At 39.5% G+C, this 15,609-nt stretch overlaps 1 protein-coding gene across 1 annotated transcript in view; it reads right to left on the reverse strand.

Annotated features, from left to right (window-relative positions):
* Positions 1-1,327: 1,327 nt before the first annotated feature.
* LOC119413487 (rabphilin-3A) overlaps positions 1,328-15,609 on the reverse strand; it is a 30,702-nt gene continuing 16,420 nt past the window's right edge. The window contains exons 2-18 of the mRNA XM_037680541.1: positions 12,361-12,450; positions 12,226-12,237; positions 10,481-10,606; positions 10,215-10,344; positions 9,959-10,042; positions 9,703-9,871; positions 5,762-5,935; positions 5,451-5,633; positions 3,420-3,499; positions 3,201-3,275; positions 2,869-2,978; positions 2,635-2,761; positions 2,488-2,544; positions 2,221-2,375; positions 2,055-2,136; positions 1,836-1,932; positions 1,328-1,748 (exon numbers count right to left, since the gene is read on the reverse strand). Coding sequence (XP_037536469.1) covers positions 1,618-1,748; positions 1,836-1,932; positions 2,055-2,136; positions 2,221-2,375; positions 2,488-2,544; positions 2,635-2,761; positions 2,869-2,978; positions 3,201-3,275; positions 3,420-3,499; positions 5,451-5,633; positions 5,762-5,935; positions 9,703-9,871; positions 9,959-10,042; positions 10,215-10,344; positions 10,481-10,606; positions 12,226-12,237; positions 12,361-12,434 — 1,866 coding nt within the window. The 5' untranslated portion in view covers positions 12,435-12,450 and the 3' untranslated portion in view covers positions 1,328-1,617. The remainder of the gene's footprint in view (positions 1,749-1,835; positions 1,933-2,054; positions 2,137-2,220; positions 2,376-2,487; positions 2,545-2,634; positions 2,762-2,868; positions 2,979-3,200; positions 3,276-3,419; positions 3,500-5,450; positions 5,634-5,761; positions 5,936-9,702; positions 9,872-9,958; positions 10,043-10,214; positions 10,345-10,480; positions 10,607-12,225; positions 12,238-12,360; positions 12,451-15,609) is intronic.

Here is a 15,609-nt window from a genome sequence, read left to right on the forward strand (position 1 = left end):
ATACTAGTATATATATATATATATATATATACATACATATATATATATAATCTTATAAATTAACAACTGATAAAAGTAATCTAGCTCATGGTCCACTCACACATGACTCATCTGTCATATCAGATGTCTATCCTAACCTGAGCAATGTATAAGTATGTAAACATTTCTTTGTGGAAATATACAAAATGTTCATACAGCTGAATATTTTAAGGTGCAGCTGTGTGTTTTTTTTTTTAATACGTGTGTGGTCGGGCATGCTTTTATAGTTTCACATGTTAAATACACCAGTTTGTAAGAAAGTCCAAGTAATGGACTTGGGGAGCTAACGCTCTCATGAGCTTGAATGATGGTTCTGACCTCGATGCCATAGCATATTGCTTTTCTTCATCTCTACCAGTGTAATTCATTTATTTTTCATGAAGAATGTGCCACGTTTTCTGCATTTACATACCATCGCTCATCCATATGAGGGCTTTTGTGCAGCTGTTTGATGACATATGTCTTGCTTAGGTTATTTAACATACAAATTCACCATTTTCATGATTAAGTATCAGCACAGGCAGAGAAACGACTTCTATTTAAATAAATAAAAGTTTTGAATGAGGGGTAAGAACAAACAGTGCCTGTGTCATGAATAATAAATATTAAAGCAACCGCTAAGATTGTTTGAAGGGGGATTCTGCAGAAAATACTATATATGCACTATTATTATCTTACCTGTTGTAGATAGTTTTTGATGGCCCTTAGTTTGGAAAAATAGTTTATTTCTGAGCAGATTTATGGGCTAACAACTAGTCCAAGCAGGGCCAAGAACAAAGTGAACACAATTTAATGAATATTTACATAAGTAGTAGAAACCTTTAGGCAACTCATAATTAGATTAGGTTTTCAAACAGAGGGCTGTGATAATAAAACAATCTTGAAACCTAAATTAATATGGCTTGTTTTCACACACAAAAAAACACTGATTTATATACAAAGTATTTTCATGCCTAATTTAAAGTGTGAAATAATACTGTAAAAAAAAATGATAGGTATTGTGATCATCACTGGAAACTTATACATAGGTCAAATGTTTCAAAGTCATCACTAAAGACAGTCATTTCATGATACTACTATTATTTACACATCTGAGTTCTTCAGAATTCTGCAAAGAAAATATGAAAAAGATGTAAAAGCACGCAGCTTTACTGCAACACGTTTCTACTACAGGAAGCTATGGTAAATCTACTAGGACACATCGTGCAGCGACTCCTCTGCTGACGCTCTCAAAGTGGCTGCACCGATTAATGCTAGCAAAGGCTGAACAGGAAGTGCTACAGTTAGTACAAGGGTTTGCATGATCCTCTATAAAATGTTTTGGAGAATGACGTTATTTTAAGTAACCAGAAATCCACTTTGGTCTTAACGCTGCTTGGACTTGCCATTAGTTTGTTACTCCAATCAAAATTAAACCCTTTTACCCCAAACGGAGGTCATTTAAGCAGCCATCTATAACACGGTGCATATTAATTGTAGAGATTTTATCCACAGAACCCCACTTCAGAGAACTGTTATCCGTTTAAGCAGGAAGTAAAAATAAACTGGGGAGGATAAATGTGAGCTCGTGCTCTGTGCTTAATCACTAACAACGTGATTCTCGTTCAGCAGGGTGTGCCAGCGCTCGATCCTCTTGTCCTTGTTCTTCAAACACTCGTACCAGTGCTTCAGCCTCTCCCCTTTGGCAGTGATGCCCAGCTGACATCCACCTGTCAGGAGGGAGGGAGACGTGCAGGTGAGAATTTCTTTTTTTTTTTTTTATGCATAAAAAACAGTGACACTGTTCTGATATTTACCAATGTAATCGTTAGACTTCCCAATATCGTAGTCCCACACTGAGACGTCTAATGTCTTCTTGGCCAGTTCGCTGTGTTTGATTTCAAAACCAAACTCCTACAATTTGATGCAGACATTATACACTTTCTATGTAACTGTTTGTTTTAATGATTGCAACAATTAGATTTAGCAAAATGACCAGATGAATAAATCGTTGATGAACTTTTCTTTTTCCAAACCTCGTTGAACTCTGGGTTTAAGGTCCTCTTCTTGATTTGTGTTTTGCACTTGCCTTTCTTCCCCATATCAGGTTTCAAACAACTGTAAAATTACACGTACATAACATGTAATTCATGCTGTTTATTGCGTAGAATGACGTTTTTTTTCCCCATCAGTTCTACCTACATTTTGACATATGGGTCGGAGTAGCCGTTAGCGTCCATAGCAGCCAAATGAACGCAGCGCACGACTCCCACCATGAGACGACTCTGTTGAGAGTTGTACATGAGGGAGATCAGAATCCGGCCGCGCTCTTCTACCTCCGTGCCATCTTTCCCCGGCTAAAACAGAGCAGAAGGAGAGAAAGAGAAAATACTCGTACAGGAATGTAAGGTCTGTATGAACTTCTGGAGGAATCTGTCACGTTTAGACATGCTCGAAAACAGCCATTGCCTCATCTTCGTAGAGCGCTATCCCTCTGGCTCCTCCGGCTGTCGCGGTTCTCTTGGTCTGCGAGGAGGAACGAGATTACAGCAGGGTCAGTAAGAGACCGAGACGAGTAGAACGAGGGTCGTTTGGTTCTTTGAATGCCTCACTCACAGGTACGACTCTCTCTAGGCAGACGTTGAAGTTCTTCTTTTGGTTCATCTTCAGCTTCTTCAGTGCCACCCGAGTTTCCCCGATAAACTCGTTGTGCCCAAACTTGTCTTCATCGCAGACGGAGAGCCTGTGGAAAATTATTTGAAGACAAAAGTTAATCATAGTCATAAATGCCTCTACAGACAGCAAACGGAGTTGGTGCGGTGGAGTGTGACTGCGCGGTGAATTGCCCACCTGAGGGTCTTGCGTTGCATGTCCTCCTCTGTTAGGCCGTGATAGGTGAGCGCCTCATTCCACATGGGGTTTCGAGTGTTTCTCAGGGTCTTTGTACGCAACTTGTTGGACTGTTGGATGCAAATAGATAAGGAGAATGAATACTTTTCAGAAATATTCATTCAAATTCCTGTTATTTTTGTCAATGACCACAGGGGGTCAGGAGTGAGCAATCCAAGAGATGACTCTTCTGCAAACCAAATTGGGCTAAAATGACCAATCTTTTTTTTTTTTGAAGATCATTAAGGCTTAAATCATACAAAACCATGTGTGATTTTTTTTTTTTTTTTTACCTTACTAGCCCCTGGCAGCAGATGAAGCTTCACATATGGATCTGCTAACCCGTTTGAGTCCATGGGCTTCAGTCCCTGAGAAGAAGAAAGAGAATTGCGTTAATGAGATTACAAATGGTGGAGAGCAGTTCAGCTAAAGAGTCATTCAGGAGCTTTTCCACATGAACCACTTGACTGAGCTCACGCCTTTGTGTGTGAGAATGAGGACAACTGCGGTACCTTGGCTTTGATGATGCTACAGTGGAGGCTGTTGCTTTCTTGTTCATAGTGAAGACTGAACTCAAGGGAACCCAGAGTTGCTGAAAGAGACCCAGACGAGATGTAACGTTAAACTAAGACAAGCAGAAAACCTGCTTTTAAATAATTACAAGTACAGATGTAGCAGTTCTCTGGTAATTAAAGGTCTCGTCTTGTGAATTAAAGTGTGAATATGGTCATGATGGACTGAAAGGAGGAACCAAACAGTCCAAACTGACACTTGTACAACATGAACAGGCTTCAAATCACTTAAAATAAACAGTGGGACAATATTAGAAGCATGGAATTAATTAAATAAACTCCCAAGTCTCTGTGGAGGACATTGAGTGCAGGAAAAAAATAAAGTTTGAGAGGCTGCCCACACAGATCTTCTTTGGAGGAGTTTGATTGCCTGGCATGGCTAGATGCTGGGAAACAGCTCAATCAAAAGCGATCTGTTAATTATCCTAAAATGGCTATTAACTTGTTCATGCTTAGACTCACTAACTGCAAAAATGCAGCATTTGATTTGATGAAGAATGAAGTCCAGTGCTGTGCTGCCAGGTCTGCAAGGGGTTTGAAGGAAATATCAGTGTGCCAAAACAGGAGAGCTCGCAGCAACACGAGTAGTTTGCAGGATGTTTTTTGTGCTTGTAAAAAAAAATTGTAAAAACGTGCAGGGGATGTGCAGTCATAAAGTTTTCCCAACTGCACCTCACTGTGCAGATATAAGCTCATGCATTTTCTACTTAAAGGGTATAAATTTTTTTTTTAATCTCAATTTGTATGGATCCTTTATGATTGTCTATTGTCTTTGTTGTCCACTGTTGTCATTACTCTTTGTTAAAATCAGGTTCCACTTGTAAATGAGTCCCTGAGACTCAATGGGATTAACCTGTATAAATAAAGTTGAATGAAAAAAAAAAGTTGACTCTCTCTTGTGAAATCACAGTTTACTTACACTCACAATCCACATGAACAGTAATGCTTTGTACTGTCATGGGACAAAGTAAAAAAAACAAACTGTTTTAATGTCAACTGTCAAAGCATCCACTTTCTATAATTTCATGTAAAATTTCAAGCCATGTTATATAATGACACTGGAACTTGTCATATATCTAATATACTGGTGTTTGTTGTCTTAACATCTAATAAAAATGTCCTGTCAATATTCTGCATTTACCACAGAGTCCAGGTCAGTCTAAAAGGAAACATTTGTATTTATACTTACATTATACTTCAATAACAGTAACCTAACTGACTAACCTAATTAACTGGAACATGTTCTTTTATTATTCTTTAATAATCAACACAGTTACATTAACACTATTTGGAAGAAGAAAAAAAAACAGCTGAAAAAGGCCAACAACCTGACTATTCTCACCTGTCCACTGAAAACAGGCACATAAAACTATCTCTGCCTCTTTGCACCAGGGATTAAATCCACAGGGAGTTTATAACTTGTTGGTCCTGTTACATCTCAAATAATTTGCACAGCTCTAACAACCTGAACCTAAAATTAATATTCAACCCACTTTAGAATAAAGTCAATTTGTCCCTATGGGATAAAAATATGGATAGTCTGGTACGCTTTCTCATCATTAAACTAAAATGTTAGAGCAGCTTTTGAAAGACTTATGTATGATTGATTATTAAGTTCTCTGATATGGGTTTCCATATTATTGATTAAATATATATCCACTTTCACTACACAAAAACTACTTATTGACTATTGAGTGCATTTGTTTTTCTGTTTATTGCACTATACACCACCAGTTGTGCCATTTTAGTCAATCATATATCAAAACATTAACACTCTTTTAAAAGCATTCAAATGCAGAAATTAATCAATAAGATGGTTTTAAATCACATTTTCAACTAATATCTTTTAATCCATAGTGAGAGATTATAATAAAAAAATAATTAGACTTGGGTTTTACCTGTAGTGATTGAAGAAACTGGGAATAGACAGAATGAAATAAAACTAGACTTATCACAAGACTGGGAACTCACTGGCTTCATCAGAGTCATAGTCGTTGGCGTCGTCCTCCTCCTCAGCTGGGGGAGGTTGCTGTCGGGGGGGAGGAGCGCTATAGGCGGTGTGCTGCCTCCTGTCCTCTCTGACTGCAGGAGGTGCTCTCTGCTCTGGAGGAGCTGCAGCTGATGCGTAAGCACCTTTATCTCCTGCTACAGGACCTGCAAACAGATTCAGTCATCTGAAGCAGCATAAAATGACGAGCTGCTGCTGCTGCTGCTGAATATTGCCGTATTGATCAACACTGTCTGTAAGAAATCCAAGAAAATGTGTTTGTGCTGTTTCTCACCCTGCTGGGTCATGGTGGCCGAAGCAGCAGGCTGTTGTCTGCTGCTCTGTACGGGCACCATCTTCTTCATCACCACTGCTCCCTGACCGGCCTCCTCGGGGCCAACCCCGCCTGTAGCCATGCGCAAAACTGGTTTGGGGGCCACAGGTGGGTAACCAGCGCGGCCCTGAGGCTCTGTAACAACAACCAAGCATGAATAGGTTAAACGCAGTGACTTGCACACGGCGAGCAAGAGAAGTGCACAATCACTCCACTTTAAGCTGCTACTGCAGCGGGATCTGTAACAATGCCAGGTCTTTCTGGACACTTCTGATGTTGCAGATTTCTTAGTTGGAAAGGCATTGACCTACATAAGCAGCAGTGGCAGCCCAACGCCTGAACTTGCAACAGCTACACAGTGTGCCTCTTCTGTTCACTGGTAGATTAAGTTGCACAGGTAATCCTACAGAGAGTGAGAAATTAAACTGTCTGATTTATCAAACCAGCACCACTTGAGGCTCATTTTTGTCTCAGCGTGCAACTTCTGCCTGGTTTAATTGAGGACCTCATCGTCTCCCCTGCAACAGTGGGGAGGCACTGTCAAATCTGGGAAGCAGCTGAGAGGTTTTAATGATGAGAGGAGAGCAACGAGAGGTGAGGGTGCAGGACAGAGAAGGTCAAATCAACAAACAAATACAGTAGTAGCTAACACTTATATTGGTCTTTTTCAAGGAAGGGGAAGTCTGAGATTGTTGTCATTGTACTGTATGTTCCCATACAATGGCAACATTAGTTTTCTGCATTTAACCCATTACACGTGAGATTTATCCAGGTGGAGCAATGGGCAGGTGTGTAAGTGCCCCGGGTGCAATTAGGAATTAGGTGCCTTGCTCAGAGACATCACGACATGTGGGAATGATGGGGAGTTGAGCCGTGAATTTCTGCTCCCTAGTCAGCTGCCCTGCCTCTACCCCATCTTGGTCCTCCAAAAGAAGAACAGCAACAACAAAAACAAGAAGAAGAACAAGAACAACAAGAAAACAAGAAAAAGAAGAACAAGAACAACAACAAAAAGTAGATCAAGAACAACAACAACAAGAAAAAAAAAGCAATAAGAAGAACAAGAACAGAACAAGACAAAGAAGAACAAGAAAAAAAAAAAAGATATATCTGCAACTGAGGCAGCACGGTGGCGCAACTGGTAGAGCTGCTGCCTCTCAGCGAGCAGGTCCCTGGTTCAAACCCCAGTCCAGGGGCCTTTCTGGGTGGAGTTTGCATGTTCTCTCCGTGCATGCGTGGGTTTTCTCCGGGTACTCCGGTTTCCTCCCACAGTCCAAAAACATGCATGTTAGGCTGATTGGTAACTCTAAATTGTCCCTAGGTGTGAGTGAGAGAGTGAATGGTTGTTTGTCTCATTTGTCTCTATGTGGCCCTGTGATGGACTTGCGACCCGTCCAGGGTGTACCCCGCCCCTCGCACAGTGATTGCTGGACATGGGCACCAGCGACCCCCGTGACCCAAAATGGAATAAGCGGGTAAAGAAAATGGATGGATGGATCTGCAACTGAATAACTTGGAGCTAACCTAATTCAAGATGACAGCCACAGCTTAGTAAAAACTCAAAAATGTTTATAATTCAGTCAGTTTCACAGATATTGAGCTAATGTTTGGTGTGGTAGTAGCTGAGACTCATTCACAGCACAAACTTTTAGTTCTGAATGTACCGACGAAGATGACTTGATTGACATGTTATTTTTGGTAGGGCTTTTTTTGTTTGTTTGTTTCCATGTAATATTCTGTCAGGAATCACGGCTGCTCTGGGAGTTTTGTTATTTGTGATAAATAAAAGTGTCAGATCGTACGTCCACGTTTCACTTCCCTGGGTGAAAGCTTAAAGCAATTTTCTTGGCCTTTTGTAACTTAACATTGTAAGGAGACTATTTAAAGTTGGTAACAGCCAATAGCACGAGTAGCTGTGACAAAAGGAGAAACATGCTTTTGTGTACGACCCATTTCAGCTAAAAATAGAAGACTATAGAAAGTGACAGTAGAGTCCGTTCTACACGTGGACATTTTTCCATTAGTCTGACGGCAGCTGAACGTGACGCTTTTGGATGTTTTTCTCCACTGGTACTTTTTAAAAATGTATTTATTTACTTGACCATGTTTGCTACAGAAATCTGACTAGATCATATCTAATAAGTATAACCTAAATGAATTGTTTGATAAAAACCAGTAAGAGCTGCTGCAGATGAGCCTGGACAGCAGCGGTGATGGAACCTTAAGTCCCCGGTGTCAACAAATTTCCATACTGAACGAATAAACAAATAAAAACAAAGACTGGGCACCATTTCCTTCTTCAAGGATTAAACACAACAAAAACTACAATGTATATAAAGGTGCAAGCAATGAATTACAGCGTCTTAGGTAAAATAAAAAAGGAAAACCTTGAATAAATCCCTTTGATTTATGTTTAATTATAAATAAATATTTTATTCCATGTTTTATACTTTTTTTTTCAAGATTTAACCAAAACTACTGTAATTCCCTCATTTCTCAACAGTGTGATCTTAGAATCTCAAGCTGTATACAGAATATGCAGCATGGTAACTGATTTGAACCTGCAAAGCACACTCTTTGTTAAACTTACTCATTTTTTTAAATGTGTTTCTTCCAAGCAGCTGCGTTTGAAAGTACAACCCTGAAAAATGTGGGTCATTGTGCAAAATGTACTAAGACTAAATGCAACGATACACATATCTTAAAAACCCATATTTTATTTATAATAGAACAAAATATACGGTACAGTATATACCAAATATTTAAACTAAACTAAAATTGTACCTTTTTGGTGTGTGTGTGTGTGTGGGGGGGGGGGGGGGTGCATTTTGAATTTGATAGCAAAAAGGTTGAGACAATAAGAAGCATTTTGAAGGAACATTTTTATTACTGGTAATTATTTAGGTTAACTGGCAACAGTTCATTAAGAGGACTGGGTGAGAAGCTGCATCTCTTAGAAGTAAAGATGGGCAGAGGTTCACCATTCTGGGAAAAAAACTACTTACAAAAATAATAAAACTATTTCAAAACAGTTTTGCTAAATTCAAAAGTGTGACGACACTGAGCGTCCCATCATTGACAGTTCATTCACAGTTCAGATCAAAAATGCTGTCATCATCTCTGGGATAAAGCTCAATTATTATTAGCTGAGGCAGCAGAAAACTGATCTGTGGTCAGAGTAGTCAAATTTTTAAATTATTTTTGAAACCCACAAATGCCATGTCCTTCATATTAAAAGAAAAGGCCCCATCCAGCCTGTTATCAACGCACAGCTCAGAAGACTGCTTCTCTGATGGTATGGGCATGCATTTGTGCCTATGGTATGGGCAGCTTACACATCTGGTAAGGCAATGTCAGTGCAGAAAAGTATATAGAGTTTATAGAACAATGTATATATTGATTCATATTAACTTTTTTTCAGGAAAGGTCCTGCATATTCATGAAAACTCTGGTAAACCTCATACTGCATCCATTGCAACAAGGCATCACAGTAGAAGAGTCCATGTGCTGAACCAGACCTCTCACCAAATGATTTTTTTTTTCATACTTATCCTGATCTGGAAACTACTAACAGTAAATGCAATACTTTTCAACGCTGTTAAAAAAGAAGGTAAAGTGAAGCCATATCAGGCAGGAGGAGATATGAGTTTCTAAAGCAATGCAAATGTAAAGAGAGAGAGCTGTTGATTTTACATTGAAATCTTGTAGAGATAAAATCATCCTGACCTTTAGCACCCTATTTAAAAAAGCAAACTTGCCTGAAACTGGCTGTTCAGAGGCAAGAGCTTGATTTGCACCTAAGAGATGAACATTGAAAACAATCTGTCAGATAAAGACCTGCACGTTGCTCTGTTTAAATTTTCATGACGAGAAGAGAAGAGCCTGGAGGTGACCGTGTCTACCTGGTTGTTGTGGTTGGTTCACTGCCTCTCGGGGCTCAGAGGCTGTCGGTTTCTTCAAGTCTGCTGCCTCCGGGGCGCCAGCCTCTTTTGCTTTAGATAAGGGCATGGGTGACGGCAGGAAGTGCTTCGGAAAACCTTTGAAGAACCAGGCACCGGACCTCTTCCACACCTGAGAATTATAGAAGATCGGATGTGATGTATACGCTCGATGACTTTCTGTTTGTTTTCTGTTATTGCTCTGGTTTCAGGCTCTCACCTCTCGCTGTTCTCTGCAGATCTTGCACAGCCACACGGCGCGAGGCCGACTTCCACACTGTGTACCACACTTAGTGCACATGTGCTACACACAAAAAAAGGCAAAATAACGATAACCTCTTCTCATTTTGCTGTAATTTTTTTTTTTAAATAGGCATAATACGTAGAGGAAAAGATTGTATGTGTTTTTTTCTTTGGTTTTAGCAGGATTTCAGCAGGGGAGCGTCATGTTTGTGCTGGTGGTCTAATTGGCTCACCTTTTTGCAGTCCTCACACACCACTGAGCTGACCCCAGGTGAGCCCAGCTGCTCCCCACACAGCAGACAGCGGGAAACTCCGTCTCCACACACCGTCTTCTTAATATCGTCCAGGCGGTTTATCAGGCGCCTGCGGAAGCACAGAGGAAAATCTTTCTGAAAAGGTCACTGTTAATTATCCCACATCCAGAATTTATGCATTTCATTAATCTCAATGTGACACTTTTTTTTTTTTTTTATCTTAACCTACACCAGCGAGGACTCACCCGATTCTCTCCTGCTCCATGGCCTCCATTTTCTCAGCACGGGCTATCACATTGTTGATAATCTCCTTCTCTTCATCTGTCAGGTCTGGACCAGGACCAGGACCAGGCTGCAAGGTCCAGTTCCCCCTGTTAGCCAAACACAACAGTCTTCAGTTGAAGGTTTTAAAATTCAACACGTGTACATGCAGAGAAACAGTTCAGTGTTGGAACAGAGCTGACGAAACAACTCAACATGTCATCACATTAGAAACACAAAACACAAGAGAGGTCTGCAAAGAAATCTCCATATGTCCTTAGTTATGTGCAAGAAAATAATTATGCTAAACTGAAATGATAAAACTAAAATATTACACTTTGGAGAAACCTGCTGATCAAATATGCATCAAAACGTTCTGCTTCAACCCTCAGTCAAAGCACTTGTTTTGATAGGCAAGCACTATTTAATGTTTTTAATGCTCCTATGGATTTATTGTTTTAGTCCATATTTCTTGCTTGGTTAGTTTGTTTTCATCAGCAAGCTCATGTCTTTATATAAATGTCAAAACCTCCAGAGTACCCCTCCTGTCAGTAATCATCTCTCTCAAACTATTCCTGCATCTGCACATTTGACTTCACCTATTTCTGTTTTGGTTTGTTTTACTTGTATATATGCATTTATTTATTTATATAATTACGTCATTGCAAATATTGTTGTTTGCACATTTTCATATATTATGTTCAATACTTGTCATATTTTTAAAGTAACAATATATTGATATGATTTCTTTATTCCTGTCTTATTATTGATACCCAATATCAATGGGACATCAAGGCACATCTACTTTATTTTATTATTAGTACTATTATTATTATTCATTTTATTTTTTTACTTAAGGAACTAATTGTAAGCTATAAAATTAAACATAAAAAATGGTTATCCTGAACGATATCAAACAATTCAGTTTTCCAGATATACTAATAGGCAGTTCTGAAATCTGAAATGCAGGTTCAATTAAAACAAAGCACGGTAATTTCATGAATGGTAACTGGACTGTACTTATATAGCACTTTATAGCTAATCAAGAAACACAAAGTGCTTTACAACACAATCTGTGCCTCATTTACCTCCACACACACATTCATACAGCACTCTACTATATATGTACAAAGATAATCTGAATCTGTAGAGACTAATCTGAGCTTTTTCACATTCATACACTGATGGGACACACATCGGAGGCAACAAGGGGTTCAGTGTCTTGTCCAGGGACACTTCAACATGTAACTCCAGGTGGAATCGAACCCCCAACTCTCCCACTGGAGGACGACTGCTCTAACCACTCAGCCACAGATGCCCCCAAAATCCTGAACCCTGAATGAATCCTCAGAAAACGTTGTGAAAACTAATCTGCATTTTTTAATTCAAAAGGTCTGGGCTTAAATATGAACCAAAACATTTGATTGACTAACATTTGCTGGACTTCTACACTCCAAACAGACCTTTCATGAACGTCACATGGCATTCGGTCAGAAATTTTGCTTACAAATTTTATATATATTGTGAAAAAAGTGCTCATTTAGTTTCTTAATTTATGACTTTTTGGACCAATCTTCATGACATTGTAATGAGTCTGTTGTTACTTTGTTACTATTTGTCCAGTGTCTCTCTGTTGCTGTCCCACTTTGCTTTATACATTTTCTATGTTATGTCTCATTTTCTATCAAGATAAAAAAGAAACACACAATGCAGATGTTTATTTACTTACTGCTCTTTATCGCTGTGTCACAAGTCACATGTCAGAAACGAATGTGAGGGAAACAAGAAGCATGCCACAGTTAATTATGAAGTTCCCATTCATAAGGTGTGCAGAGACAAAATCTGTTCGGAAAACTCCCCTCACCTCGGGTGCATGTTCCTCTGCCTGTCGTTGGACACCCAGCGATCCGAGCCACCGCTCAACACCGTGTCTGTCATGTTGCACAGCTGCAATCTGCAAGTGGACAGGCAGAAAAACACAAAAGCAGACGTTAGCTGTGCATCCAAACGGGCTAACCGGGCAAGTTTTTACTATGAAGATGATAAATCTGCATCAGGAGTGTTAGTCGTGTCGTTTTGGTCAGGCTTCTCATAAAATATGAACATTTTCAACAATGATATTGTCACTGACATCGTGAACTCCAAATGCCAGAGTGATGGAGTTCAATAAAACAGCCACACACCGATGGACATCATGAGCCAAACAAACTACTGGTCTCAGCAAAAAAAATCTACCGTTATTGTCGTAAACAAAAGTCTGCTTGGTGTCGGTGATTTTGCAAATCAAGCATGAGAAAATATTGCCACTTTCAGTGGGAGCATAAGCACGGTTTTCTCAGCCAAATTCAGCCCAGTCAGTACCATCTCATCCTGCCAAGCCTGTGCGAACAAATTATGTACACAAACTGAACAGAATAAGACAATAACAGAGAGAAAATATGGATCTGCAGGCTTGTTTTTTTACTAGTCTGTAATTAACAAGCTCAAAGTATGCTGACGCGTGCCGAGGTAGGAGTTGTTCTAACAGGAACAGACACGACGTGCATACAGCAAACAAAACGATGCTAGGCAAACCAACCGTCCCCGAGCTTTAGGAATCAAGGACCAAAGCTGACACGTGCTTCAGTACATCTGTAGAGATAAAACGGAGCACATTATGGCGGCGTGATACATTTAATGAACACTATGAGCAACATAAGAACTGCTCGCAGTATGTGAGTCCACATATGATCCGTGCATCACAGTGGGTTGGATATTTAAAGATGTTTTTTGGAGAAACTTGCTCTCAGAATGACATCTTGTGATATCCCATGAGCAGGGGTGGAAGTAATGAATTACAAATACTCACATTACTGTAATGAAGTAGATATTTTCGGTACTTGTACATTTATGAGTATTTATTTCAAGTGTGTAATTTTACTCATACTTAAGTACATTTTAGACCATGTAATCTATTTCACTACTTTTAAAATCAGATACTGAGTCGCAATTTGAATTAATATTCAAACCATTGATCTGCATCTTTGTAGCCAATAAGACTCTCAGATCATGAACGTGCAAATTAACTACAAGTATGACGTGAACAAAGGACAACTCCGTAGAGTCATTCATGGACCCAAGATTTGGAGAAAAAGCCAAAATGGAGACGGAGGACAACACTGTCAACAGAGAAGATGACGAGGTAAAGGCTGAGGACGAGTGCCCGTGGCCAAACCTGGAGGAATGTTTCATGTACAGAGGATGAAAAGGAGACAGAGTCCAGATGTAAACTTTGTTTGATCTCTACGGTGACAGCAGCTCACAAGACTTCAGCATCTAATCTCTAAAAACATATTGTGGTATATGAGGTTTTACAGCTACCTGTATGATGTTGCTTTTTTATTGTTTGTATGTGTGGGTTATTAGTTTAGCTAAGTATGCAAAGACCTTAGATACTGTCACTGTCATCGGCTTAAATGGTACTAAAATAAGAAGGAGCTTCTGAGCGTCTGAGTCTGTGCTTTGGATGTAGCTATTATATTTATATTTATTATAAACAGTAAATCAAACTGAATGACTTCTATTAACAACACAACAAAACATCAATTGGTTAAAAAGTAATTAATACTCTGAGTAGTTTTTGAGAAGAGTACTTTGTACTTTTACTTAAGTATTTTTACAACACCAGTAGTTTTACTTGTAATTGAGTACAATTTAAGCAGTGTAGCAGTACTTGTAGTTGAGTACAGATTTTCAATTCACTTTTTTTTACTCTTTCCACCTCTGCCAGTGAGATTGTCAACATTTGATCAAAATGACTTCATCATTTCTAAACATACTGAAAGATGAACTTCATGTAAGACTCCGGCGTGAATGGCAGCAGGAGATACTTCCCTGCAAGATCCGCACTTCACTCTGGAGAAGAGGAGGATTTGTGTGCTGAAGAGCAGTTTCAGGATGGGGGTGAAAGAGTAGTAAATGATGGAGGGTAAGAAGCTGTAGCCAGAGCAGACTGAGCAGAGTGGTAATGATTACACTGGGAAACACTCAGTGCCCGGTGCATTTGATACACCATCACTGTAATTCAATCTCAGAGTAGTGTGTGTGTGGGGGGGGGGGGGGGGAATGCAAAGTCATCAACAGAAAATATGGCAAATCTGCTGCGTGTGCATGTCTGTGTGCCGCTTTGAGTCTCTGCCAGACTTTGCACAGAGGGACGCTGCAGCCACAATATGTCCGGAGGGTAAGTGGCAGGACTTAGAGAAGACCGGCAACCAGGATCGACACGGAGAGTGAAAAAGCTTTTCTGCAGCCGAGACGTGCAGGATGAGAAGAGGGCTTTTATTAGCAAGATCGGGAGTGCAACACTAAGGGATGACTAATGATAACATGAAAAGTTTTTAAAAAATCAATTCACTTGTCGTCAGCTTCAAATCTTGAGGAAAGTGAGTGGTCGTGCCACTGTTTCTGTTCTAAAACCGTTTCTGTTGTGCAATATAAAAACATGTCTTCTGATTTTGTCTTTTCTTGTGTCTGCCTTTCAGCTCCACAGATCTTAGATTTTAATGAAACAGAGAGGGAGGGAGTAAGTCCAATTCAAGATGGCTACCACCGCCAATCAAGGTTAGCCTGCATAAACACAGCTGTAACTACCGGTAAATCAGTTTAACAGGTAACCAGTGGAGGAGAAAATTTTTACTTAAGTAAAAGTAAATGAGTACTTGCGTTTAAAAATACTTAAAGTATTAAAAGTAAAAGTACTTGCTGAATGTATTACCGAATCCAATGGTCTACAATATCATTAAGTGTGCCTACCATATGTATATTTTCTGTAATACATTAATAGTGTTGAGTCATTTTAATGAATGATGCTGCAGATAATACATGTTTTTATTGTGTTTACTCTGTGACACAGTTCACACTTGGACTTGTGATTCTGTGCGTCAGAATTTCAGGGGTGACCTGCAGAGTTAAATGACATTAAACAAAACAAGAAAGAGGAATGATTATACCTTTGAAAGTTTTTATTTAACACAAAGTAAAACCAATGTGTCCATTTAGCTGCATGTAAGTAAAAGTTGTCTGCCTGAAAAAGGCGCATTAGACCTAACAAAGGAACAGGCTCTGATCATTT

This window comes from Nematolebias whitei, chromosome 8 (genome assembly GCF_014905685.2).
Source record: "Nematolebias whitei isolate Nwh7 chromosome 8, NemWhi1, whole genome shotgun sequence".
In the NCBI taxonomy this organism is placed as follows: domain Eukaryota; kingdom Metazoa; phylum Chordata; class Actinopteri; order Cyprinodontiformes; family Rivulidae; genus Nematolebias; species Nematolebias whitei.